This window comes from Gadus macrocephalus, chromosome 3 (genome assembly GCF_031168955.1).
Source record: "Gadus macrocephalus chromosome 3, ASM3116895v1".
NCBI lineage: Eukaryota > Metazoa > Chordata > Actinopteri > Gadiformes > Gadidae > Gadus > Gadus macrocephalus.
Window position 1 is genome coordinate 15,619,850 of NC_082384.1, and position 27,783 is coordinate 15,647,632.

The 27,783-nt window shown below is 42.4% G+C and overlaps 2 protein-coding genes across 3 annotated transcripts; one reads left to right on the top strand and one right to left on the bottom strand.

Annotated features, from left to right (window-relative positions):
- Positions 1–10,628: 10,628 nt before the first annotated feature.
- On the top strand, positions 10,629–12,890 carry cdkn2a/b (cyclin-dependent kinase inhibitor 2A/B (p15, inhibits CDK4)). Its single transcript, XM_060047594.1, has 2 exons — positions 10,629–11,104; positions 11,730–12,890. The coding sequence occupies exons 1-2, from the start codon at positions 10,982–10,984 to the stop codon at positions 11,991–11,993; spliced, it is 387 nt and encodes a 128-aa protein (XP_059903577.1). The 5' UTR covers positions 10,629–10,981; the 3' UTR covers positions 11,994–12,890.
- Positions 12,891–14,270: 1,380 nt separating this feature from the next.
- Positions 14,271–26,957, bottom strand: mtap (methylthioadenosine phosphorylase). 2 transcript variants are annotated; one of them, XM_060047593.1, is made up of 8 exons: positions 26,446–26,957; positions 25,874–25,960; positions 24,631–24,689; positions 23,909–24,076; positions 19,973–20,075; positions 18,962–19,201; positions 15,277–15,399; positions 14,271–14,424 (listed from the first exon to the last, which is right to left on the bottom strand). In XM_060047593.1, the coding sequence occupies exons 1-8, from the start codon at positions 26,467–26,469 to the stop codon at positions 14,386–14,388; spliced, it is 843 nt and encodes a 280-aa protein (XP_059903576.1). In that variant the 5' UTR covers positions 26,470–26,957; the 3' UTR covers positions 14,271–14,385. The 2 variants fall into 2 exon arrangements, with proteins under 2 accessions (XP_059903576.1, XP_059903575.1); XM_060047592.1 differs by lacking the exon at positions 26,446–26,957 and adding an exon at positions 26,386–26,436.
- Between the last annotated feature and the right edge of the window lie 826 nt (positions 26,958–27,783).

Here is a 27,783-nt window from a genome sequence, read left to right on the forward strand (position 1 = left end):
CCAGACCCCTCACCCCCTCACCCGCCTCACCCTTCAGACTCCCTCACCAACCTCCCCTCAAGTCCCCCTCGCCCACCTCGACCACCTCCCTTCAGACCCATCTCCCCCACCTCACCGACCTCCCCTCTAGACCCCCTCCCTGACACCCCCTCAAACCCCCTCCCCTCCAGACCCCCTCACCCACCTCCCCCTCCAGACCCCCTCACCCACCTCCCCCTCCAGACCCCCTCACCCACCTCCCCCTCCAGACCCCCTCACCCACCCTCCCCCTCCAGACCCCCTCACCCACCTCCCCCTCCAGACCCCCTCACCCACCCTCCCCCTCCAGACCCCCCTCACCCACCTCCCCTCCGACCCTCACCCACCTCCCCTCCAGACCCCCTCACCCACCTCCCCCTCCAGACCCCTCACCACCTCCCCCTCCAGACCCCTCACCCACCTCACCAGTCTGATGCCCTCCTCCACCATTTCCACACCCCTCCCCTTTTGGACCACCCCCTACAAAACAAAAAAGTAGTTAACAAGAGCAACAATTTGTTTATGGCTCACATGGTTCACACACATTCAACACTGTCTTGTGTGTCACAAGAAGCCTGGCCCTGTCCAGCTAGGGTTAGCAAGGTATTACAACGGCCAGGGTTAGGGGTGTGATCCCCCACTGGGGTCTATCCATGCTCATCATTCCACCTCAAGCTGGTGTGTGGTGAGCGTTCTGGCGCAGATTGGCTGCCGTGCATCACCCAAGTGGGTGCTACACACTGGTGGTGGTGAGTTAGGTCCCCCCCTTCTGTAAGCGTCTTTGGGTCATTGAAAAGCGCTATATAAATATAATGAATTATTATTATTATTATTATTCACTCACACACCCAAATGGCGCATACAACGAGGTGATCAACGGAAATGTTCGTAGAGAGAGTGTGTGTTTAGCGCCTGCTGTGTATGAACATGGTTCTTTCTTTCCTCAGATAGCTCAGCAGTTGGATGATGGCGTTGTTAGGCAATATTCACTGTTGTAATCTTCAGTCAGACAAGATAGAAACTTCTGGGATAGCCAACAACGTCTGAGCTAGTGCTGTCCCTACTGAGGTCCCTCTGAGCAAGGCATTTATCAATTAAACTGTTCCGGTGGGGGGCTGCTGCTCAGAGACAAGCAGAAGAGACACTCTGTATTTATGCAGCAGTAGATCCAGGATGTGGGTGTCAAAAGGTGTGAATGGGTATCATCCAACGCAAGATCAGAAAAGTGTTAAACGCGTTACATGTAGTATAGTCGTTTTACATCCCTATGGACAATGTAATTTTGCACAAGATCATGCACAAGGCATCACAGGGAGGGTCCGAGTTAGGCAGATATGACGACCAACTGCTTTTCCACAGAGAAAATAATAGTGGAAAAGGGCTGACTATAGCTTTGTATTTCCCTCACTGAGCGACGATTTCATCTGAAGATAAATGTCAAACGCTAGCAATTATGACACACAGGGACGATTATTGTTTGATTGATTCATAAACATTCATAGTTTAATTCCCTTTTTGCTATTCTTTTTCAATGTATTGTGGAAGCCAACACAAACACAATTGCACCTCTTGACAAAATTGCACCTGTTGACTTACCTGTTGGCAATGTAACTGTTACGCAGAGAAAAGTAAGAAGAACTAGAAGGTCTCTCTTTATTTGTCCTTTTATATGATTCCTTCTGCTCCATACCCATATAGTACCCTATATATGTACCTTTTAAAAAAAATAGAGTTATCCTTTGAATGTCAAACTGTTGCCGTAACCATCACTACCGATGAGGAATGTGTATATGGTGCATATATGTGTAAATGTGTAGATATGTATAGATATATATGGGGATGGTTGGAGCCCACAGACATACTCCCAACACCCATACGCATGCATACACACACACACACACACACACACACACACACACACACACACACACACACACACACACACACACACACACACACACACACACACACACACACACACACACGCGCACAACCACAAAAATACACAGGTAAACATTTAGTGCCTCCTCCCACACCTCCCTGCCTCCCCTCGCTTACTGGCCCCCTCTCACATGCAAACACATGTCGCAGTTATTCCACCCTCCCCAAGCCTGCTGGGTAATTGAGGGAAGCTAGCTAGAACAGCGTGAGGTTGGAGGTGCTGGTGGTGCTGAGGGTGGTGGGGGAGGGAGAGAGAGAGGGGAGGGGGTTGAGGGGGTTGAGTGGGGGAAACCATTCATCCGAGACCTATGGCTGTGGGACGGCATATTACAGGTCTAATGTGTAATTAGATAGATAGGGAATAAGGTCAACGCCACCGCGCAGCTAAATGGCTATTAGAACAGTGCCATCTAGTGGCGATACAGGGGTCTAAACTATATAAGTTAGTGAATAAATAAATAAATATATAAATGTCCGCAGGTATGGCAGAGGAGGACATTCGAGATCCAATTTTGACCTAACAATGATTTATCACGTTGTGTACGTGGTCCACAGCTTAAATGATTCTGCTCACGCGCAGGAGATGAAGTCATCGAGACTGGGTGAACCAACAGAATCCCAATAGTAGGCCTGCGTGTTACAGTGTTGTTTATTTCATGTTTTCTATTTATTTAACAGTGGGTGTATTCGACATGACACCCAGAGGGAATCGACATATGTGTAATAAAAAATGTGAAGACGGATAATATATATTTATATTTACAAAACTCTAACTACAAATTACCTTGAATCCTCTTCCTCCCCTAGAGATGGAGGGAGAGGAGGAGGTAGGGGGAGAGCGAGGGGAGGCAGGCTAGTGAGAGGGAGGAAGGAAGGAAGGAAGGAAGGAAGGAAGGAAGGAAGGAAGGAAGGAAGGAAGGAAGGAAGGAAGGAAGGAAGGAAGGAAGGAAGGAAGGAAGGAAGGAAGGAAGGAAGGAAGGAAGGGAGAGAGATGAGGAGTGTGCGTGTGTGTGTGTGTGTGTGTGTGTGTGTGTGTGTGTGTGTGTGTGTGTGTGATGGGGGGGGGCACGTGTGTGTGGGCGTGCGTGTGTGTGCGCTAACGCGCATGTTTGTGTGCAGGTGTATGTATATGTGGTGTGTGTGTGTGTGTGTGTGTGTGTGTGTGTGTGTGTGTGTGTGTGTTCACCTGTTTGATATAATAACAGTCCAATCCCTAATGAGAGCCGCTGACCTTCCTTCCTGCCTGCTGATGACAGGTGTTCGGTGCGGACATCCTGCGAGACAGTTTGATGATCACATGACAGGAAGCCACAGAGGAGAAGAAGTGAGCGGTAAACGAAGAATTACCTGTCAGGGTGGGGTGGGGGGGAGGCATTGCTAAATAGTTCCTGTATGCATTTAGAGGCTCCACATAATGCACGTTGTGTGCTGCTTTAAACGCTGTGCACTTAACTCTCACACGTATGTAGTCCTACTTAGGTAGTTGCTGATTTAATGAAGACCAAAGAGCTGTCTGTATGTGTGTGTGTGTGTGTGTCTGTGTGTGTGTGTGTGTGTGTGTGTGTGTGTGTGTGTGTGTGTGTGTGTGTGTGTGTGTGTGTGTGTGTGTGTGTGTGTGTGTGCGTTTGTGTGTGTATGAGTGTCTGTATGTGTGTGTGCAAGCGTATATGTTGTGTACCGCGTTGCAATCCTTTTTCACTTCATGTTATTCATTGATGCAACTTTCTTAAGCTTACCAGTTTATACTATTTGAATAAAACTAATGGAATGGTTACTAGTATAAGCTCTACATTCTAACATTTACTACTTCTGCAAATGTTCAATACTGTAAATGCTTACCTCTATAAAATATAAAAATATGTGTGAAGTTATGTGTGTGTGTGTGTGTGTATGCGTGCGTGCGTGTGTGTGTGTGTACGACTGGTATATCAGTGAATGTCTCCTGTGTTTATTCTTTACGCATTCCTGTGCTTTGTATGCGTGTATGTGTGTGTGTATGTGTGTGTGTGTGTGTCCCTGGGAGTGTGTGTGTGTGTGTGTGTGTGTGTGTGTGTGTGTGTGTGTGTGTGTGTGTGTGTGTGTGTGTGTGTGTGCGTGTGTGTGTGTGTGTGCGTGCGTGTGTGTGTGTGTGTGTGTGTGTGTGTGTGTGTGTGTGTGTGCGTGTGTCCACGGTTGCATGCTCTATCGTGCCATTACATGGGCCAGTGGTACCGTCTCCCCAGACTCACCTCCATGCTCCACAGACGTCTGGTATTGCCTGGAGGAGGAAGGGTTTAAATGTGCAGGGTGCGGGAAGGTACGGAGACATTATCTGTCTCCACTCTGGGAGCAGCCGACGCTACACGCTCAGAGACCTCCATGCCTTCCACTGAATTCATATCGACATACAGCGTCATCACTGAGAGTGAGCGCAAAGTCATCTCCTGGTTAGAGTGGCTGAGTGACAATGGTTGCTATCGGCCTTGGTTTGGAACGTGTTTTAGTTTGTGTTTTTAATGTTAATAAAATTGAAAAAGTGAAATTTCTTTTTCGCGATCAATTTGAAGTAGAGACGAAAATAAAAGGCCAGAAGAGGGAAACTCTTTTGGAGATAGAACCAACAAGGCTTACCTAGGCCTTTTGTTTTAGCCTTCATGGCCTATAGCTTTAATTGAATCAGTGTGTGTGTCGATCAGTATTATTGATTGAAGAAATGTCAATGTATAAATTAAGATGACAACTTTGTGTGTTTTTAACTTGTATCTGTATGAATGTAATGTTGTGTATCTATGTGATCGAAATAAAATAAAATAAAATAAAAAATAAACTAATGCCACAAGTTCAATTTGTAATTTGTAAACGTTAGCGGGCCTGGGTAGGCCAGTCAACTAAATATTTATAACGTGTTCTGCTCATTATCATAAACAGTAATCTTTCCTCATTAACATGCGGACGGTGTCGGTAGTTGCCTTTCGTGGTCGGCTAAATCAAGGAATGACTCTGCCATCTAGTGGTGACTCCAGGAAACCGGCCCCCACTCACTGATACTCTGCTGCAAACCAAGACCGTTTCCTTTTAGTAATAAAACCCGTATCAAGCTATGATAATCATTTTATCACGACCACAAAATAATGAAACTTGTTGATTACTGCAGTGTCATGTGATTTAGTATAGGTCAGAATGCCAGATAGATATTGCAATTGGCCTACCCATCATAAGGAAAGAAGCGATAAGGCTTAGTCATGCCATTGTTAATGTGTAATATTAGTTAGTTAGTTTTGTTTAGATTTACCAACATATATGTATATATATATATATATATATATATATATACTAGCTAAATACAGAGTATATTAAGATATCCTTATTATCATGGAATTGCTAAAGCATTTAAAATAAAAGACAATAAAAATGAAAAAAAATGTATGTAGGCCTTCTTGAACTTGATCAACCCTGACATGATTTTGATGAGATTTGAAAACGACATCGCGTATTCCAATAATATTTGATTGTTTAGTTTAGTTGTTTAAAGTTCATGGAAATGCTAACTATATACACTTTAGCTTATATAGTTAGCATAATAGCATTAAAGGTGTGACGTTGCACTTTGTGGATTTAAAGGCAATTGGTTAGCCCGATCGGACGATTCACAGAATAACAAATAATCCCTTATACTTGTGTTACGAAAAGCAGAAGGCCTTGCACACACGCACATCTGACAGAGAAGACAATTTGAAACCAGTACTTGGCCTTTTGTGTTCCTTACAAACACTTCTGCAAAGATGAAACTCTATTTGTTTTATTAGATGGTCATAAGGAAATGCAAGATAGGACACACCTGGCATCTTTATCTTTACTGCCATATCACATTTCGTGTTTTAAAGATTACGTATTTCTCTTAAATTGTGCAGGTAGTGCGGTGTAATACACAGACTATTTACATGAAAACATTAACCCTGCAAAACATAGACATCCATTGTGGTGGTCCCTTGTCGTCCCCATTTAACACATTGTAGGGCGGTGAGGAGGCTAACTTCCTCCTGACTGCGTTCAGCATGGTTTGGTCTGCAGTAAACCATAATGAGTCTTTAAGAGCTCACAGCTACGCTGCTGACAGTGACAATGGAGCAAACACCGACGGATATGATCTCACCCACTTGTTGATCATTAGCCAGTGTATTGCTATCTCAGCAGTCAGGGGACCTTTTTGCTAAATACCTTCTGTTCTGATACCTCAACTCCCTGTTTTGATTTGTTTTTGTGATGATGGAGGTGTATTCTTTATTTTACATAGCCCTATGTATGTTAACTTTAGCAAGGGTATTTAAAGCATCAAATATTAATAATAGCAATATCATTAGTTCCAAAAATCTCTCCCTTTTTACGTGAACACAGCAACAATTAACAATGAAGATGTAGCTTATAACTCTTTTGTAGGGGTTCAATTGAGGAAAAGGATAAAATGACAATAAATGATAGTCTAAGAAGGATATCAAACGTATATTTTGATGATCCTTCCCTTCTAAAAGTATGTTCCGTTCTCCTCTTAAGAAATCCTTTCCGAAGTGCGTCTAGTATTCTCCCTAGTGAAACATCGTTTCTCTATCAGATTCGCTCTGTGGGTGTGTTACGTGTGTGGTCGTTGTCCTTGTGTTTTCCTGTGTCTCCCCTCTCGTTCTCTGTAGGTGTCACGCCATTGGAGAGGTGAGGTGTGGCCTCTCTTCAGTGTAAACTATCTGGTAAAGCTCAAGAGGTGTTGGCGTGCCTTTTCGTTGGAAGACAGTCTAGACCAGGCCTATTCAACTAGCGGCCCGTGGGCCAAATGCGGCCCCTCTTAATTTTTTTCTGGCCCGCAAGAGGTTGCATGCAAAAAATAAATAAAATAAAGGAGAAACATAGTTGCATGCAAATCAGGTTTCCGTGTGTAGGCGGTGATACTAGCCAGTATCAGTACCCCACAACCAGGAACTGGCATCACTTATTCTGACAATGTTTGGCTCAACCGATACGTGTGAGTCTAGCTTTTCTCATATGAATGCCATCAGAACAAGGGCACGTTGCTCCATGACCTATGAGAAGCTGCATGAGTGTCTCAGGATGAGCCAAACTAGGCAAACAAGTCAGTGCAATCTTTCGCACTGACTCAGTGGCTCAAAATGTCTCATATGTACAGTAGTTCTGTTTTGTGATGATTCAAACAACATTGTTGAATTCTAAATACGTGTCCAAAATATATGAGAACAAAATCTTTTATAATGATATGATTAAAAGTGAAGAAGGAAGGAATGCGTCTGACAAGTTTATTCCATGTAGTAGTACTATATATATAAAGTTAACACTACTTTAAGTAAGATTTATTTGTAGCGATTCATTCACGTAGTTTTACTCTGTGTGGCCCATGAACCCCAAGTGGTTTTCCTTTTCGTCCCACTTGTTAAGGAGGTTGAATAGCACTGGTCTAGAATACAAAATTGTTAAAACCACGGCTCTTCGTGCTTATGAGTTAATGCCTGAGGCATATAGACAAAAGTTTAGGAGTTGCAAAAAGTCTCCTGATTGTACTTTCATGGAGTTTGCTCGAGAGAAGGCCACCTTGTTCGATCGGTGGTGCAACGCCACTAAAGCTACCGATTTTTCTTCTCTTCGAGAATTTGTCCTGCCGGAGGAATTTAAGAACAATATATCCGAACGGATAGTAACGTACTTAAATGAGCAAAAAGTGATGTCACTGTCCCAGCCAGCTGTATTAGCAGACGAGTTTGTACTGACCCACAAGCCCGCTCTTGTGTTCTCTACCTCTCCCACCACTCAATTTCACAAGTCCATTATGCTTCCTTTACGCTCTAGGGAGGAACGGTCATGAACTTTATTGTCATGAACTTGGCCATTTAATTGCTGTCAGCCTCGTATGAGAAATCATCCACCGCCTGTTCAACAACCAAAGGGGGTTGGATTGGTAAGCACAGTTTCTCGCTCCGTGACAGTTATGCCAAATGTGTGCGTTTCTGACCTTCCCGACCCCAGCTACAAACCATTCATTTTGAGCGGTCTAGTGTCACTTACCGGTGATCTAAAGGACCAGCAAAAGGTTCAGATTCTCCGAGACACTGGGCGGCCCAGTCGTTTATCCTCTCTGATTTAGTGCCATTGTCAGGTGACTCATTCTGTGGTTCCAGTGTTTTCATTCAGGGCATAGAGATGGGGTTTGTGCCAGTCCCCTTGCACATGGTACATTTAAAATGTGATTTGGTCAGTGGTATTTTCAAAGTCGGGGTACGTCAGAACCTGCCGGTAAAAGGCTCTCAGTTTATCATGGGCAATGATATAGAGTGCTGCCTATGTTATAGGTATTGGACTGTCCCGAAGCTAACGCTGAGGATGAATTAGCCGAGAGATTCACTGGGGTTTCTCCATTTTGTGCTGTTACACGGGCGCAGTCCCGACCATTGAGTGATGTGGTTGACCTATCTGACTCCTTTCTTGTCCCAGCAGGGGACACAAATGAGGTTCCTGGTTCTACCCCTGTGCCCCCTCCAACGCCTGATAAGAACAGTGCCGTCGAGTGTGCTGGCGTTAGTCTTGACCCATTGCCTCTACCGATAACTCGTGATAAACTGGTTGCTATGCAAAAGATCGATTCTACCCTTGAGTAGTATTATGTGAAGGCTGTTACTCCGAGTGGTGATGTCGGGGGTAAGGTGGGTTACTTCCTAGATAATGCTCTTCTCATGCGTAAGTGGACTTCACCTCTTGATTCAGAACGTGACGGGAGTGCGATCTATCAGATTGTAGTACCCGTGGCCTACCAACAGGATATTCTATCACTTGCTCACAGTCAGGTATGGTCTGGTCATTTAGGTATCACAAAAACCGCAGGATTCTATGGCACTTCTTTTTGCCAGGTCTGAAACTTGATGTAGCTGCATTCTGCCATACTTGTCACACCTGTCAGGTCACATGAAAACCAAACCAGGTTATTCCATTCTCTGTCCGATACCTGTGAGTTCTCTGTCCGATACCTGTGAGCTCTCTGTGCGCAGAGAACGCTCCCGCGTTCTCTGCGCTGTAAATAAAATACTGTAAATAAAATAAACGCAAACAATTTATTCTGTACCATTTTGCAATGCAACTCAGTGAGTGACAGGTGACACTGAAACAATGACTGTGTCCAGCCAATGACATGATGCGGCTCACGTGTATTTACATCACGCAGCCAATCAATGCGCTTTTGGTAGGCCCTTGTCTGTTCGGTGATGTTACTTCCCTGACCAACGTTTTTGAAACATGGTATAGATGTGGGAGTTGCAGCACCTATCAGGCAGCATCCATACCGCGTTAACGCGACAAAAAGGTTGATCATGACGCAGGAGGTTTCTTATTTGGTAGAAGATAATCTGGCGACTTCGAGCTCTAGCCCTTGGAGTTCCCCATGCCTCTTGGTACCCAAGCCGGATGGCACATTCCGTTTCTGTACGGATTATAGGAAGGTGAACGCAGTCACGATTCCTGACCTCGATGATGTGGTTGTGTATTCGTCGGATTGGGCCACTCATGTAAATACTTTGACGACAGTGTTCCAGTGTTTGGCGAGGGCTTCCTTGACGCTGAATTTAGCAAAATGTGATGTTTGCTCTTATATGTGGGGGTGTTACATGTGTGGTTGTTGTCCTTGTGTTTTCCTGTGTCTCCCCTCTCGTTCTCTGTAGGTGATATGCCATTGGCTGTTCCTCCACCATCTTCCAACCCCCTGTCCAATCTGGGAGCTGTCTGTCGGCCAATTAGTGTCATCAGGCCTTGATAACTTGCACCTGTTTTCTCCATTGTAACACTCTGTTGTCTGCCTGTTTGTTGAATGTGTCATGGTCACTTATTTCCTTTGTGTTTGATACGCCGTAGGGGTTTAGGTGAATAGGTAAGATACCCTTGGGTTTACATGTCATCACGTAGTTTTTCCTCTGTTATCACATCAGGTTAGAAGCGGGGCCGCCCTCTGTATGCATTAGCTAGGTTGTGTGTGTTCACTAGTAGTTGTCACTTTATTTTGTTTTCTTTTGATTTGGCTCCGCTTATAGTTTCCTATTCCCCTTGGCGCAATACTTATCAAATAAATACACCAGTGAATTTACTTTACTGTTGTGCCTTGCTTTATTTTTCCTCTAGTCAGTTTGACGGCAACATGTGTTTATGGTTACCCTACTCCCCATAGAAGTAGCAAGCTTACATCCTGGAGCCATAACAGGGTGGATTACCTCATGGATGACCACTTCAGGTCTTGGTCCCCACTATTCACGTTGTAGGCCTAGATCAGGCCTCATTAATGGGCCAGACAAATGAGCAAGGGGGAGAACAGTGCTGCTTGGGAAGAAAAGGGCTGCCATTCATGACTAAACAAGAGTAAGACAGAGATGGAGGTCAAGCGGAAGGTCTCCTCTATATATAGATATATACATTGAACATAATATAAATATAACTTGTTTCTGCTCTTGTAGGATAAGTAACATTTATATTACGTTCAATATATATATATAGGCTATAGGCTAACATATTCTTATTGACCCCATATTTCCTGTAGTATCGGCGAAATAAATTATCCTTGGCGCAGTTTGGTCCTTATAACGTATGTAGCTACAAGATAAAACATCGCCTGTAAGCTCCTACACGACAGTTTTCCGTTTCTGTAACTTTTTTAGAGCTCCTACAGCGCAGTCACTCTGGTACGACTTCCTTAAACTGAAAGCGACTGTGAGCATGCGCAGAGTCGTGCCACTGCAGCACCATGATTACGTCACCCGTACTAAAGCCAAGGCAAGCCCGGACAGACACCACCGGCTGGAGTCACACGACGCGCTCCACTTCATCCCAGTCAATGGACTGTTTATCGGAAATTGACAGACGGCAGATTGAACGACAAATAGGAATACATTTCGAAAACGTTTTTATTTGAAGTAAAAAAATATATCAAAATAAAAAAGCTGGCCATAGACAGAACGTGTTTTTTTTTTTAGTGAGCAGGAGTTTGGTTCACTGTTTGGTTCCCATAGCCATGACACTTGTGGACGACCTCGCATCAGCAGCAGCGACCGGGAACACCGCAGGTGTGGAGGATCTCCTCCGGAGAGGGGCCGATGTTAACGGTGTGAATAAGTACGGCAGGACGCCGTTGCAGGTCAGTGTTGACAGCGGACGTCAAAGTCCAGGCGAGCGTGTATTCAAATCTGTCATTTAATAAACAGCTCGGCTCATGCAGGGCATCACAACGATCCATAGAATCGTCGAATATGTAATGTAATTATCTCAAACTGTTGGTAGCTTTATCTAGCAATAAGTATGCTGGCCTGAATGAGCAGTTATATATTTTAATCATGCTGGTTTATAACCGGAAATATCACTTTATGCCCAATTTCATGCTATCTAGATTTACCGGGCACCACGCCTGTCACTCCAGCGGACAGGTCGTTCTTAGCTTTCATATGCATCGCATCCCATAATAACAAGGGAAGGCATATTCCCCTACACAAACTGTAAAGACTTCCTGACCAACCAGGCGTGGTGCAAACCAAAAACATTTAAATATCAACTGAGAAATCTGCCTCCAACATAATAATGCTATTTGGCCCATTATTATTAGGCTATTTATAATAGTATTATTATCATGCATTTGGAAGCAACGTTCCTCAACGTGGCCTGTCACGTCGCGTATAGGCCTCTTATTAATAATATTTTTCAAAGCCCAATCCAATCCACGCAAGGGTGTCAACGTATCTATTATTTTGATTTATGAAACGATGAAGGTGATGATGATGGGCAGCACCCCGGTAGCCCGCCTGCTGCTCGCGCGAGGCTCGCGGCCAAACGTGGCGGACAGCCGCACCGGGACCACCCCGCTGCACGACGCCGCGCGCGAGGGCTTCCTGGACACGCTGAGGGTCCTGCTGGAGTTCAAGGCCGACCCCGGGGCCCGGGACCACTTTAACTCTCGACCCGTGGATCTGGCGAGGCAGAGTGGACACGACGACGTTGTGGAGTTTCTCAAGCTCTTAGAAGAAGCAAACTGAAAAAAGCCTTGAAAGGATTGTTGCACTTTCCACTGCGTTGCGGGCGTTTTGTTTTAACGGGCCCCCGTTTGAGGGGCCGGACTGGACCTGCGGCCTGAATAAGGCCGTTTGGATCAACGGTTTTCAATGTCGTTTTATTTATTGTTTTCATCTATTGCTGATTATAGGACCACACCCCTTTCAAGTGTAAATGTAGGTTTTGTAGTCCTAAAGGTTATACGCATAAAGGCTATGCCGCATTGCTGGGGCTTTAGTGGGATACTTGTAATTGCTTTTTAATCGTTGATAGGATATTTGTTAGACCTATGCTGGACAGAGCCTATGATTCTCGTATGATAGGCTTAACCCTTAATAAGTCCTAATAGGCCTGCTGTAGGATTCGGCTTATGCACTTTATTAACCTGTTTGTCTGCCGGTGGAGAGAGGGGAGGCCTCGGCTCCTGGCCCCAGAGGGCCCTCGCGGTCCTTGGTCCCTGAGGGAGAGGAATGACGGCCTGTAGTCTGGGTCGCAAGGAGATCATGTTTGTTCCGAGCAATAATTATATGATCGTCTTTTGTAGCGCTAAAGGCTACAAGTAAACACTGGGTTGGGTAAGCAAATGAGAATGAGCGTAGGCCTACTCAAATTAACATTGTTTAAATATATTTGTAAAATATGGGGAGTACAAATATACAGCCTGTAATAAATATAGGTTGGTTCTGTGGATGACCATAGGCCTGTTTTGGTTTGATCAAAATAGGGTTTCATATCGAAATATAGGCCCATCGACCCTAGAAAAACGGTTGTAATATCCCCTTTCGTCTCAATGAATTGTTAAACAAATACATTGTACAAAATATATTATTTAGGCCATAGGCAAAAGTTATTTATTAAAAATCTATATTTGGTGACCAGGATGCGTTGTATTGTACATATTTCTTACAAAACCAAACACGAGAAACGCCCCTTGTGAATGCTGTTCTCCCTTATCACTTGACGCCAGACTATCTCCACAAATATGACATGTAAACCTCGAAGCACAAACTGGACTCCATGCGGTCATGCTTTCGCATGCGCAAAACCCGTTTACTGCACTATGTTGGGTATCTCTAGGTCTCATATAGGGGTATTCGGTTGTCCTGTATACAAATAAATATGTATATTTTTTAGATATGTTTCAATGTATTGCCAAATTCACGCAAGTAGTTCTACCATTTATTTAGTCTATAGATTTGCTAAAGAGAAACTCCATTTATAGGATTATTGTTTCAATAAACAATTGCTAAATCAAGACTAAAAAATGAATTGTAGGCCTAGGTCATCTGCATTCAAAGTAAAACATCAGATTGGGTTAGGCCTTTATTACCTGCTGATGTGGGTTAAAGCATAAAGGATTGTAATGGAAAACCTGTCTCGCATGCCTAATTTTTTATTGGTCATATAGTTTGATTACACATTGTCAGTAACAGGATTATAAACAAGTTGTAAACCATAAAACAATAGTCCAATGTCTCAGACATCGTTTCGGTCCACATTAAATATTAATCTCTCAAGTCAGTTCTTCCGACCTGATCGACTAATTTACCTATTTAATTTCTAATTTATTCCAGATGCGAAGCTTGTAAGTTTTGTAAATTTTATTTATTGAAGCTGTCAAGATGTGCCAACAAAATCAGGCCTATGTGTGTTTGCATAGGCCTATGGTGAAGCAGGATATCCAAGTGCATAAAGTAGCCTTTGACCTATAAAAACAAAGATAAGGTCTAAAAGACTCAAAATAATCCAACCGACTGATGATCACCTCATTATAAAAATACATTTCCATTCGTCGTACAGACAAGCTTTACATGAAATAAACAATAATACAAGCATGTAGGGCAGGTCTATTACGCAGAGCTAATGTAGGTAAATATCACTTACAAATTGTCATTCAGGCAAGTCAATGTTTACAAGGCTAACAACGCTGTAAAATAGTAAATCATGCAACAGGCATATCTCAATTCAACCTCCTAATACTGAAATGAACACTGGGATACAAAGCCAATAAAATCAATTATGATCTCACAAATGAATTCAAATCTGACCTAGAACTTTGAACACTGATCCCTCCGAACTCTCCGGGGCTCTCCCCCAGAAGGTGGCAGTCCTTCATAAAACCATGCGGAAGTGTTCCACCACAATGAATAGTGTGTGCAGATTGTAAATGACCGCGCTGTTTTTTGCAGCTTTCTTCATTTAAAAAACAGGAAACACTGAGGAGACATGCAATAGATGTGCCAGGCACTTTCTTGTGATTGGTGATTGACCGCTGATCCAAATCCAGGCGGAGGCATTTGAAGGCTAGAGCTGGCGGTGGCGGGGGTGACAAACTGGTGGTGTGTGTGTGAGTGGGTGTAGCGGAGGTCGCATTACTCAGTGCTTGGGTAACATCACGGAACACTGGGCCAGTGTCTGGAAAACAAAGAAGATTGTAATTAAAAAAATTATCATTTAGTTATGTTTTGCTGGGATTATTTATTACAAATTGTATTTTTTACATTATTAAAGAAATCTAAAATTATAAGTAAAGTAAGGAAGTAAAGCCAAAGGCGTCCTGGCTTTAACCGATTTTTTTATTCAACTGAGACATAATGTTAGCAGAGCTCACTCACACCTGCATTGTTCAGGCCTTGACAGAAATTATGTATTTTAAATATTGAAAAATAAAATCTGCAAACGGGTCAGCTAGCAACTATTAAAAAATACAAATAAAGAAATGGTACAGAATTCAGGATACATTTTTCTGTATTTAAAATATATAATTAATTGCATTTGAAAGACAATGGCCAAACCCTAATTTTTTATATATTTTAATCACATTATTATATACACGTTGGCCTCCAATTTACTACTACCCGACCTAATGAAGGATGATCATTATGGTCAAAACTCAATTTCATGTAAATTAAAGTTCTAAATGAGCTCACAAGTGATTTTAAAATGAACCACCATGGATTATATGAGTGTTAAATAGATGGTAATAATGGTTGGTTGGTTTGGAACTACTTTTTATTTCGTTTTTTTCATTGCCCAATTCACATGATGTTGAAGAAGTTGGCAGGCACATTGTTTAGCCCTACCATCTCTGTATGTCCCTTACATCAAAAATGTAATTACTGCAGCTACTGTGGATTAACATGATTTGAGTGATATCAGCCTCCCTTGAAAGATTGCTTGGATAAATGCTTGAAATTCTGTCAAATAAAGTAAGCTAATGGAACGGAAGCGTTTGGCAAAATGAGAGGAAAGGACGGCTGGACTTACTTTCAGGCTTTTTATGGTCTGTGACCAATCCATTTGGCAGATCTGGGGAATCACTGTGAGCAGGATGCTGCTTGCTTTATTTGCGTTTTCCTTCATGGTCTTCAGTACGTTGTCAACACATACCTGCCAGTAAGAGAACATGATACCGTTAACTGAAATGTTCAAAAAATTATCAATGCATTTGTTTTTGAAAAAAACCTACAAAATTAAATGTTTAGTAACCAGTAACCAGATGGAAGCAAACTTCCAGAGTCAAGCTTTGTAAAAGTATTTTATTTTCCTTAAGTGAAAAGTAAACAGAAACAGCCTACTGGATATCAATGGGAAAACCCTAAGCGGATGTTTCAGATGGTTTGCAGCAGGTTAAATATTGATTCTTATACCACACCTTCCCTCAATCGTCACCTGAGGAGACCCTTCAGGACCAAACCTGTATCTCTGTGCCTTCAGACACCCAGTCGCATACACACACGCACACTGGGAGCGTACATTTCAAACAAAACCCCCCCTCCTCCTCCACTCCAGCTTTATTTGTAATAGTTGGAAATCCTTGATCAAACACATACTTTTATTTCACTTTGATAATTGAAACGCTACTAAGGTTCCCATCACACACAGAAAACATTAACAAACAAGTTGTGGTGGGGGGGGGGGAAATCTGGAAGGCGACCCAATAACCTAAGTCTCCAACGGGAAACCGGTTCAATAGCAACACTACAAAACGCAACAATCGACAAAGATCCACTTCATACTCCCTTCACGAACATGATCTCCACAAAGCCACCGCTCAGTCTACTGGGTTCCAGTGATGCTTGAGCGGGGTTTATGGTAGGGGGATGACTATGATATCAACAGTGATCCGGTGGCCGGGGCTGAGCGCGGCTGGTGTGGACGGTGACTCACTGTGACTCAGCCTCCTATAGAGAGGACTCTCAGCCGGAACCTGGCAAGCAGGCCGACTTCTGGCGGAGGCTGGGGGCGGAGGGGCAGGATGTAGTTCGGAAGGAGGCCGGAGGAGAGAGTGTCTGTGGGGGCAGTGGTGGCGGGGTCAGGTGGTGGCGGTGGGGGCGGAAGGATGTGGTGAGCGTTTTTGCAACAGTGGGGACGAGGTCGGGTGCCGGAACTCTATTTGTAAGTGGAACTGAGTATCAACAGGCAAAGTTCAGCAATCACAACACACACCGTTAGGTGTTTGAGTGTGTGAAAAAAATTCTCGCTGTGGTTGGGCGTGCGCGCGTGTCTGAGGGCAAATGAGGACAACGCACTCAAAGCGATTCCAGCGATTTTAATATATTATATGGATATTAATCATTACTGAAAAGCTCATTGGTTTCGATGTGAATCGTGACATCTTCTGAAAGCTGATATTATTATTATAGTATTTGGGAGATCATAAAGTGTGTTGCGTCTGTTGTGTCAACGGATTCACCACACATCGATGGGCGGATCCCATAGAGGAACATTCTGGCCATGCAGGAAGCATTTTTTTAAGCCAGTTGGACTTCTTTAAAGATATGCGTCGATCATGCATGCATCGAATTATACCTAGCAAGGAGACTTCTCATAGTGTTCCACTCCCTAGTTTGGCCCTCTAGCACAACGTTTCGTTTTGCTTTCGCTTCCTCTTGATACAACTTAACTTATTCGAGAGAAGTAGGGCACCATTATAAATAATAAGGTGTTGAACAGAGCAGGTTTGACTAATAAATACAAATTCTAATCCGTCGCGCAGACGAAACTTTTTGGTCCAAAAGACAAATCTTTTAAACAAAAATGGGATAAAGATTAGTTAAATCATTATCCCTGCTACAAGCTTGGTCCAATGAGGTTTTTGTAATCCTTACTCCTTAACTTGGATCATTCAATGTAAATTCGTATCTGCTCTTTCAAGTCTGCAATAAAATAAAATAAAAATGTATATTATTTTTTATAGAAATTTGAAGATAATTTATATCTTCACATCTTTTATTTTGTACAAGGAGGATCTAATTTTAATTTTTTTATCTCATTCAATGATGTTTCTTCCATCAACATCGACAACAGACAAGTAGACCTTTTCATATATGTTTAGTGTATTATGAGGTCAGTGACAAGATGTAAAAGATTGTTGTCCTAACCTAACCAAACAAGTTTGGTGACATTGAAGAGAAGTTAATTAAAGAGGGTGTGGTGGATCAGACAGGAACCGATCCAGTTTTTTGCCAGGCACAGCAAACTCCTCGTGTCCCATAAGCGTCAAGCGTATACCATGCTTGACTTCCATGTAAAAGCGTGAGCAGGCCGGCTCTCAGTGTTAACTTCCATTCAAAACTCACACTTTGCAATTTCAGTTTACAATGTTCCAGCTATTTAATTTCAGACTTGATCGGACGAATGAGGCTAGGCTATATAGTACAAATGGAATGTGATGGAGGCAAGATTTCTATGTAATCAGGCTGCAAATCCCTTTCCTCGTGCCAATCCGGTTCTAATAAGAGTTTGAATAATGTGGTCTTTCTGGCTGGTGCTCCTCGGACTGGCACGTGTGCCAGCGTTAGTGGCAGTACTGGCTCACATCCAAACTCATCTGGGTGGACGGGTTTCCATTCTTTCGTTACCTGATTTCTTTCCACCAATCATGGAGGATAGGGAGGGGACAGTTCTCGTTAACCGTTAAAAAGGGTCTGTTTAATTTTCTTCAATGTTCACCAACCGCTTTGAACCTGAGAGCTACTTCATGGGCACCGAGTCATACGAAGGGCACCCAGTTCTATACACTCTTCTGAAATAACAAATTTGCTATGTGAAGGCATGTTAATTAATTAAGTCAGGTTGATAGATAGTTTTTTCACAATAATTATCAACAATGACTTAAAAAAGGTCGGAAAGAGTTGTTCAAGAATGAGTAGTGCTATTTTTAGAACAGGCCTGCGGGCGCCTCATGTGGTCCTTGCGGGCGCCATGGTGCTCCTTCCGGGCACTGTGTTGGTGACCCCTGCCCTAGAGTATATGTGGTATAAAGGCTGGGACGAATTTCGACTTATAAATATGTACAATGCATAACGTTAGCTCTCTGACTCATAGCTGAGCGGACTAGAATACCTCCCATTGCCAATTCGTAGCTAAGGTCTGTCCTAATTACTGGAGTAGTGAACAACGATCCGTTGCATAAGAACCTTACGGGAGGGTAATGGTTGCTGCAGGAATTAGTCAAACCCTCAGGCGTTACCAGGGAAACAAAGTTATGTCTTGTGAAAAACGTTATATTTATGAATGTAATGAATATAAAAATAAATGAATGATCTTAATTCATTTTCTTGGCAAGTGACCGTGGTATGAGCGGGATAATGCCCTTCGAGGTGTCCTTTATCAGGAATTAATGGCCTGCGCGTCGGACGGTCCACGCCTCCGCGTCGTCCATGAATTCCAGATAATGGACACCTCGTCGGGCATTATCCCTTACAAATCAACATGCTTTGGACTGGCCAATGGGAGAAAACACTTAATCAACTCCCCCTTCCGAATACTTCTTCGCTTTAGGGAATCACAAAAAACAGGCGCATCTCCCCCCTGCAGCGTTTGGTTTCCGACCCGGGTTCTGTGCCGTCTCCCCCCCCCCAGAAGTTTTTTGCCATAACAAAGCAGGACTGCCGAACCGAGAGAAGGGTTAAAGAAGTGCCGTCAAAGTAGTCGAGACGTCACTCACCGCCTCCTCGTGCTCCTTCCAGCAGTCGTAGTCGGTTGCCATGGCGATGCTGGCGTAGCATAGCCCCGCCTCCTTCGCCAGCACCACCTCGGGCACGGTGGACATGTTGATGACGTCGGCGCCCCACTGGCGGAACATGAGGCTCTCGGCACGCGAGGAGAAGCGGGGACCTTCGATGGTCAGCACGGTGCCCCGGGCGTGGCACTTGATGCCCAGGCTCCTTGCCACCTCCACCAGCACCTGCACCAGCAAGGAGAGACCAGGGTCATCATGATATCGCCCGTAGGGCGGGGCCTAAGGGAAGGGGGTCGGAGCCAGGCTGCATTGCTGCAGGTCCCAAGGACCTGCAGTAATGAATGAATGAATGAATGAATGAATGAATGCATTATAAATCCCCTTAGTCGTAAGAAAGCTGTTACGAATCAGCCAATAACTGCGTGTTCATCCCCTTAGGGGGCAGTTTCTGAAACATTTTTATAAAGTTGTCAGCCGTGTGGATAATAGAAGTACCGTGTGAAAACGGCACTTCCTGGTCGTTGATATAAAAAGGTGATGGATGAGTCAAGTTATTCATTCTCTTAGTTTCATCTGACCTGACACGGTTCATTAATTAATCTTTTAATTAATTCAACATTTCGTTGTGACAAAAAGCAGCATGAAAGCTAAATGTTGCAGTGGTTAGTATGGGCAGACAGTAGATACTGTCGAGGGTTCGTTGGTGTTGTTCGCTAGTGGGGTTGACAGACTGCTGTAGTAGATTGAGCTCAACAAAATACTGCAGTGCTCAGGTCATGTTTTAGATTCAATTGAATAGGACAACGGAGTTCACAGAAGAATTACAGCAAATATGGAACAGCAAATACAGGAAGTGTGTCGCACAAACTTCCCATCCGAATAATTTTACATTGTAATATTTAAGATAGAGATCATGTGTTACACCTGAACCGACTACTAGGAGTTGGTTGGTTAGGGTTAATTATGTCACGTAGAGAAAAGGGAGCTGCTGCTCACGTCTCTGGTCCTGTTGCAGAAGGGCTCTGCCATGGGGATGTGGCATACCCCAGGAGGGTGGCCGGGCTGCCCGTCATAGAAGGTCTGGGCCCTCTTCGTAGTCCTATTGGAGGCAGTGGTTGAGAGAGCGTTTAAGAAACTTTAGTTTTGAACCCTTTAATCCGACGGGGCTCGCACAAGAGGATAGGAACGATCCTAGTATACAATCAAAATTTAGGAACTGACTAAACATCTGAAGTGTAGTTCCATTGACCGAATGAATATGGTTAACTTCTCATCAATTAGTGTTGGTAGAACATCAATATAATACATAAAAAAATAGAATTGGATGTGAATATGATTTAGACGTGAACCGATTCAAATTGCACTTTTGTACCCATTCAATTAATGAAATGTTGGTGCCATCTCCATGCCAACAGAAGCTTCTAGATACAGGGGATAAAGAACGCTTCCAAAGTCCCTGTAGCAGTCACAGTACAGCGCTCGCTCAGAGAAGAGACGCCCCCCTAATAACAAACGCTGATTGTGCTGGAAGCATTAACATTTTTGCCTTCTTAAAGCTATATTCTTAGGGCTATTTTAAGAGGATGCTTTTTTTCTGTATAATATCCCCGCACTGTGTGAGCAATGTGCCGGTTCTAACGGTACGTTTGTTATGAAGTATAATTAATGCTTAGTCCACAATGTTATCAGCTTAATCAACAGAAAAAGTGACAAATGAAAACCAGATAGTCACACTTCACCTATTTAGTTGAACGATTGAGTAAACAGAACGTAACAAAGCAATCTTTTGTTTCGGTGTTCTCCTCAAATGAGGGGGCTTTTATGGGAGGTAGCAAATATGAACCTTATTACATATTAAAACAAACAAATACTATAATATATATAATCCTATCAACAAAGAACACAGTTCAGACACATCAATTATTCCTTTTGTGTTGGTCATAAATAAAAGAAAAGCTACACAATTCCTTTTTTTTGGTTGAATATTTGGCATTAAAAGTAGTAGATTATACTGTTCTAAACCACTTCGCATGGCCATTTAATTTATAATTGTATACGAGAAAGGATTTTCCTCGGACCGACTGAAGCAAATGCTTTAGGATGCAAAACTCCTAGGCTTCCTATGTTGGTGTATCATGGTTAAATAATTCATCTCAGCAACAAAAGAAAACACAGACCTAACGCCTAATGAAAGCCAGGAGGTAAGGAAATGACCACTGGCACACAGACACATGGTCACATGCTAAGGAACAAGTCCAAACATATTCCCCACAAGCAGCTCCCTTCTTTCTTGTATAATATTTTTGGCGACCTTTTAGTATCGATTAGCTTTGGCGACATCAACTAGCCAGACAAAAATTAACCAAATAAAATGTACATCAAACTTAAATTAAACACATTAGTGTTTCATTTAAGAACTTTTCACACTTTCTGATCCTGATGCGCCCAGCAGTTGTAGGCAGTTGTAGGCAGTTGTAGACAGAACCAATTGTATAGCATTTGCTTGTTTGGTAGAAAATGTGGGCAATGGACAAACTAATTGCACACATTCTCAATTCCTGCAGCTCCCATACTACACTTCAAAATAATGCGTTGAGCCACCTATGCCGGATAACCGCAGTCATTGTGCTGCGATTAGTTGGAATTCACGTGTGACTTTGGGAAGCTAATTCACTTACAAGAACAATTTAGAGGCATGACAATAGAAAGCAACACGTAACCAAATAAAAGTATTTAAAAATGGTTGTTCCTTAATATATAACTTAATTTATAGTAACCCAATTTGAAAAAAGTAACATTGGAAGAATAATAAACCCAAAACAGCCCGGGTAAAGGCATTTGAGTTAGAAATCATAGGACAAGGAGTCCCACTTGACTTAAACACAAACTGCACAACACACAGTACATTTTATTTGAATATTAAATACTGAAATTAGATTTTGCCTAAAAATGACCATGCTGTGTTCTGAATGAAAAATGAATGGTTGTTTGAGTTGCAATATTACAGCTCATGGTACATATTTGATTATCTAATACCAAATTGTTTTTCAATTTTTTCAAATAAATGGGATATTACAACCACAACAGAACAGGAACCTCATGACACAAGAAGCTCCTGCACATATTCAGATAAACAATTACAAAGAGAAAGGGAAATGAAAGATTCTAGCGCTCCGATTGTTACATGAGATTAACTGTGCAAACAGATCCACACGCCCATATAGTCAAAGTAATCCCACGGTGAAAAGACTTACTCAATTGTGTTTGGATTTTTTTGCCTTGTGTATTCACATGTGGTAATCTTAACAAAAGTACACATTTGAACACCATTACATGAAGCATAGCTCAACTATAAAGTGTGCCCGATGGCCCGGGGCCAGCAGTCACATCAGGCCGGTAAATCTTCAACTGCATGATGTTGGTATTGCTACAAAATAAAAGACATGTAACCAAAGTAATAGCTAGTGCTGTGCATATAATGGCAGCCAGCAGGGAAGAGAATGTCGTTTTTAAAAAGGAGTTTGCATTGTTTACATAAATGATTAACAAAAGTAACAAAAAAGGTATTTGGTTTTATGATCCAACACTAATAATTACAACTTTAAGTGAGGGCCAGTAAAATGTACTTTAAAAAGGAAGCCACCAATAGAAAGAATAAGTGAGGATCCTGCTACAAGTCACCCAAAAACAAATATGTGTGCTATTTTTCTCACACGTGGCAAGGTAAATGATATGCAGTATGGAAAGAAAGAAGACAGGAAGTGGCCTGTACAGCGAACAAAATATCTGTATTGTGTTTCTTCCAACAGCACATCTGACTCAGTAAAGGCTACGGGCACGTAAGGGATTTGCCCCCAGGAAAATAGTTGTAGAGCTTTCGGCAAACCAGGAGCCCTACCCGAACCACATATTGTTTACGCGTTTTATTTTTAAGCCTTTCTAGATAAGATCATGGCATTTCACAAAACCGCTAATAACTGAACTATGTGACTTTCTCTTACAAAGTTATAAAAAGGGTCAGTGAATCTCTTGGGTAGGTGTTAATCATTGTTGTGGGAAAAACATTTCAGATCGTCTATCCACCCTCAGGCGTCTATCAGGCGTCTATCCACCCTCTCGACAAAAGTGACACGACAATCACTCGACAAAAGTGATAGATATATATATATATATATATATATATATATATAGATATATATATATATACACACATATACACACATCTCATATATCTATTTCTATATATAGATATATGATATTTTCAATTTGACAGCAGGCACCACTGACATTTAAGTCTCTGTGCTGAATCTAAAATAAAACAATTGCCCTATTCATCGTAGAATAACGACAACTAACTACCAGAAAATAGTGAATACCATGAGTATCTGCGGAATTGTCTTCAACCAAATGCAACACAGCACCATTGAGGGACAATATAAACAGAGCAACAGTAGTGACAGTTCCCACTTTAGTAAAGTAAAGCAGAAAGGTCAACCTTTGAATATTTAAAATCCTGTTTAAATACCACACATGTAAACATAGATCACGTGTATAGATCTGGAGTATCCAAAGACATAATCAAAGTTAAAAAAATCATGAATTCATATTATTCCATCTTCTACGTTCCATCTTGTATGCTGTAAATTGGTTATCCATCAAACTTAGTCCTCCCTTTTTAAGTTCTGCCGTCGCTACACAACGTGGGAGAGATGGATCCATCTCCCCATCCATCCCTCTGGTGAGTTTAAGGACATCACAACCCTAACAAATGTAAAAATAAATTGTAGCTAAATTCTAGTTCAAAGAAGACCATATACAACTATATTGGACAGCTCAAAAAAAAACAATAATAATATTAATTGAACATCGACAATAACCCTACGTCACTTTAAAAACAATCCATCAAGACGGCTTTTATTTTTGTGGGAATACCTGTCAATGAACTGGTCGATGATGACTATGTCCCCTGGCTGTATCTCCTCCCGGAGGGAGCCACAGGCCGTGGTGACCAGCAGATGAGTGCAGCCCTCCTCTCTCAGGGCCCAGATGTTGGCCTGGTTGTTGACGTTGGACGGCATGATGGTGTGCTGTCTGCCGTGCCTGAGTAACAAATATATATTCATCATAAATGTATTCATTACAAATACATTTAACTAAATATAAAAATCTAAACAGAATATATTAAAACTAAATAAATGAAAGACAAAAACACACAAAATTACGCCAAGTGCGCCCTCTACTGGGTAGAATGGAGTAAGTGTTGCCTGGCTCCGTGTAGTACGCAAGAGTAGTCTAAAATCTGTGCAGTCAGGTATTGGAACTAAAAGGGTGTGTCAAGGTGCCCCTACTTGGTGAGTATGGTCAAGTTGGAGAGCAGAGGACTGTATTTGTAAGAAACAAAAACAACCTTGACAGAAAGATAGCTGTTTATTTGTAGACTAGCAGTGTTTTTATCAGCAGTGTTTTTATCAGTTAGGGTTAGGGTTAGGGTTAGGGTTCTCAATCAATGTGTAACCCTAACCCTAACCCTAACCCTAGGGTTAGGGTTTAGCAGTGTTTTAAGTGTTTGCATGTTTTTCCAAGTATTTGGTGGCTGCGATGACATCTGCAACAAGTGTGTGTAGTCAATCCATTGTAGTCCAAAATAAACTCACCTTGCTAGAAGCACACATTCAACATTCTTTATCTTCCCCACTATCAGCGCATCTGAAGGCTGTTGGAGAGGATACAAGATGAACTAAGTAAACCATACATCCAATAACATCAGCTGACTAATGCATTCATACAATACAGTATGTTCATATTGTGCCTTTTTTTTTTCCTTTTCCTTTTCCTTTAGAAGATCATATAGCCATGTATATGGTCTGCTAAGCAAAATAGCTAAATTCCACAACAAAGGGGCATACTCTCTCCGCAAGAAAACAACTTTCCTGAACTGCAGGAAACGGCTATTTTGCAGTTAGCATTTACTACCGTGACTTGCCTGACGGCTAGTTTGGCACGCCCTCAAACAAAGCTAGTTTGAGCTGTGGAGTTCTGTTCTGGTATTGCCACGTCGAGCTGACACTGTTGTCATCAGTGCAAAGCAAAATCCGCTTAGTATGAACTTCCAAAATAAAGAGTTAGAAGAATCAGTTGTTCAAATTTACTTTGACCGCTTAATTTTACGGCAGACTGCTGGGTCGTTGATACATGTAGATTCAGGATCAAACCTGACTAAGCTTTATAACTTTATGATTTGTTCGGGTAAAATAACAAGATAGCTCATAACAAGTGTTCATCTGCCGAGTAGTAGCTTAGCTGTAGACCCAGTGAGAGAGCTTCCTCAGGTTATACTGTTAAAATGATTTGTTTAGACAGCTGTGTGCCGCGTCAAACCTGCCCACTCACATTGTTGCATTCAAATATTTTGTTTAGTCAGTTGAAGACCTTGAATAACTCGCTAGCTCATATCATTGTATTCAAATGTTTTGGTTAGCCAGCTGTATGCCTCAGCTCACTTGTTGGCACATGTTATTTGTTTCAAAGGATTGAGAATGGGGTTTTGCGTCGATCTGCCTGAAATTACGACTCGGGCTGAGAAAGGTATGGCTGAATCAAAGACATTGATACTGGCAATGTTGACAGTTGCTCGGGACTAAGGGGCGTGAGATGACCTACACATGCACCGATGGAATGTTTATGCTGACCAATCAGAGCTGCAACCGATTCTTACAAAGGATGAAAGCGGTTCTCAATCAATGTGTGAGAATAATAAAGTATTTTTTAGCATGAAACCTATTCTAGCAGAACATCCAAACGAATTTATTATTATATATTATTATTATGAACCACAAAAACGGCATAATATGACACCTTTAATAAATGTCTGCTTTAGCACAGCTGTGGTAAACTAACCTTTCCATATGGCGTGTCGACATATCGCTCAGTCCTCCCTTCCAGGATATCTGGGTCATCAAGACCCGATCCACCGATTATTCCGATCTAGAAGGAAACAGTATCACACATTATTTTTTAACTATCTTTAAACACTCCAACTCTCTTAAATACACAAGACTGCGATCAATGTATTATTTCCTCGTTTATTACCATGGCATTATAATTTTTATTTTGAGAAAAACTGTTAGGACAACGGGGTGCAGAAGTGCTTAAGACAGCTACTAATCTAGCAGTATAGCTAGCTACTAATCTATACATTATGATACTGCATTCAACATTGCGATAGCTGCAACCACATTTACTAGCTATTTTGACCTGCAGATTTAACACCGTGCATTTATAGCACACCGAATTGAATATGTGCATGTATCCATAACCACGAAAGTTAAGCCTACAAACACTAACTAATGGAAATAACTTAAATAGATAGCAATGCATAACATACTGCTGGGCAGCGCGGTTACATGCACCTCTGCCGCCCCTCGAGAGCCCTGGGCGAGATTCATTGGACGTATCCGTCAGGATATTACCTTAATGTGCATTTGTGAGGCCATGGTGAATGTTTGCCACGTTTCTTCCTGAGCCACAAACACTTCCGTTTACACTTGAGTCGCTAGCATCTTGGGTAGCCAACCCCGAAATTAATTTACGACATGGCAACAGCTGCTACGTTTTTTTCTTTTAGGAATGCACACAGCACTTCATTCAAATACAAAAAAATACGTTTAACTGGCAAATTACTTGATGTACATCTTTAACACCTTTTTTCATATCTCTGACCCTGTTTAGCTCCAGTGATATGCGCAAGGCATTAACCCTGTCGGGGTTAGGGGTTCGAATCCCACTTCAGAGCCATGGTGGCAGTGATGCGTCTTCTCCCCCCTGAGTCCGCTTGGTTCTGTGAGTCAATGGGCTATGAGCATAACCTCCCTTCTCAGGTCCTGGATGTGTGTGTGGTTGTAGGTTTCTGAATAATGTGGAACGTGAATAATTGTGTATTCCTGAATCCTCGGATGCCAGCCTTCCGAGTTGCAGGTTTGACGTCACTTCCGGTCTCGGAGCATTCGTAGCGTCCTGTTGTCTTTGTGATTGTTGCATGAAATTGGCTAGTGGTTGTTTATTGTTAGCTACATTACTCATTGGCAAACCAGCCCGAAAACAAACAACACAGCTTTACATTGTATTGCACGCACAGCAAGACCATGCAATGTATACATTGGTGACCGGAATAAAGTAGCAATGTAATCAAGTGTGTAAGAGCATTTAAAATCGACATTAAAATGACCTACGTGGTACAAAAAATAAAATAAAAAATCTCTTCATGGGCACAGCTAGCGTTATCACTGCTCTCGGTCTACTCTCAGCTTTTCGAAAGATGTAAGCAGTTTCTCAATTCGCGTACTTGTATGGAAGCATATATGTATGGCGACACATTAGTGCCATAATTTACTAATGTGATAAAAGATGCATTCGGGCGTATTATATTATTCCACACGCGTAGATATTAACTGCGAGCGCGCAAATGATCTCTGCACGCGCGCAAATTACCTCTGCGCGCGCGCAAAACAGCCTCTCGCGCGCAAATTACCTCAGCGTGCGCAAAACAACCTCTCGCGCGTAACAGCCTCTCGCGAAAGATGTTTTTACGCTCGCTCGAATTTAATTTTGGCACTATGGGGGAGGGAACCAAGGCAGGGCGGGCTTTCCTATGATTGGCCGTTTCTGAAGCGCGATATTTGATTGACAGCCCTCCTCAGCCCTCCTCTCATTCAATTCTGAATTGTTCAGTAAATGGCTGAAACGAGTTACGTATTGTAACTCCAGATTATATGAGTATAGGCGCAGCCTTTTAAGTGTCGGCCTCATTG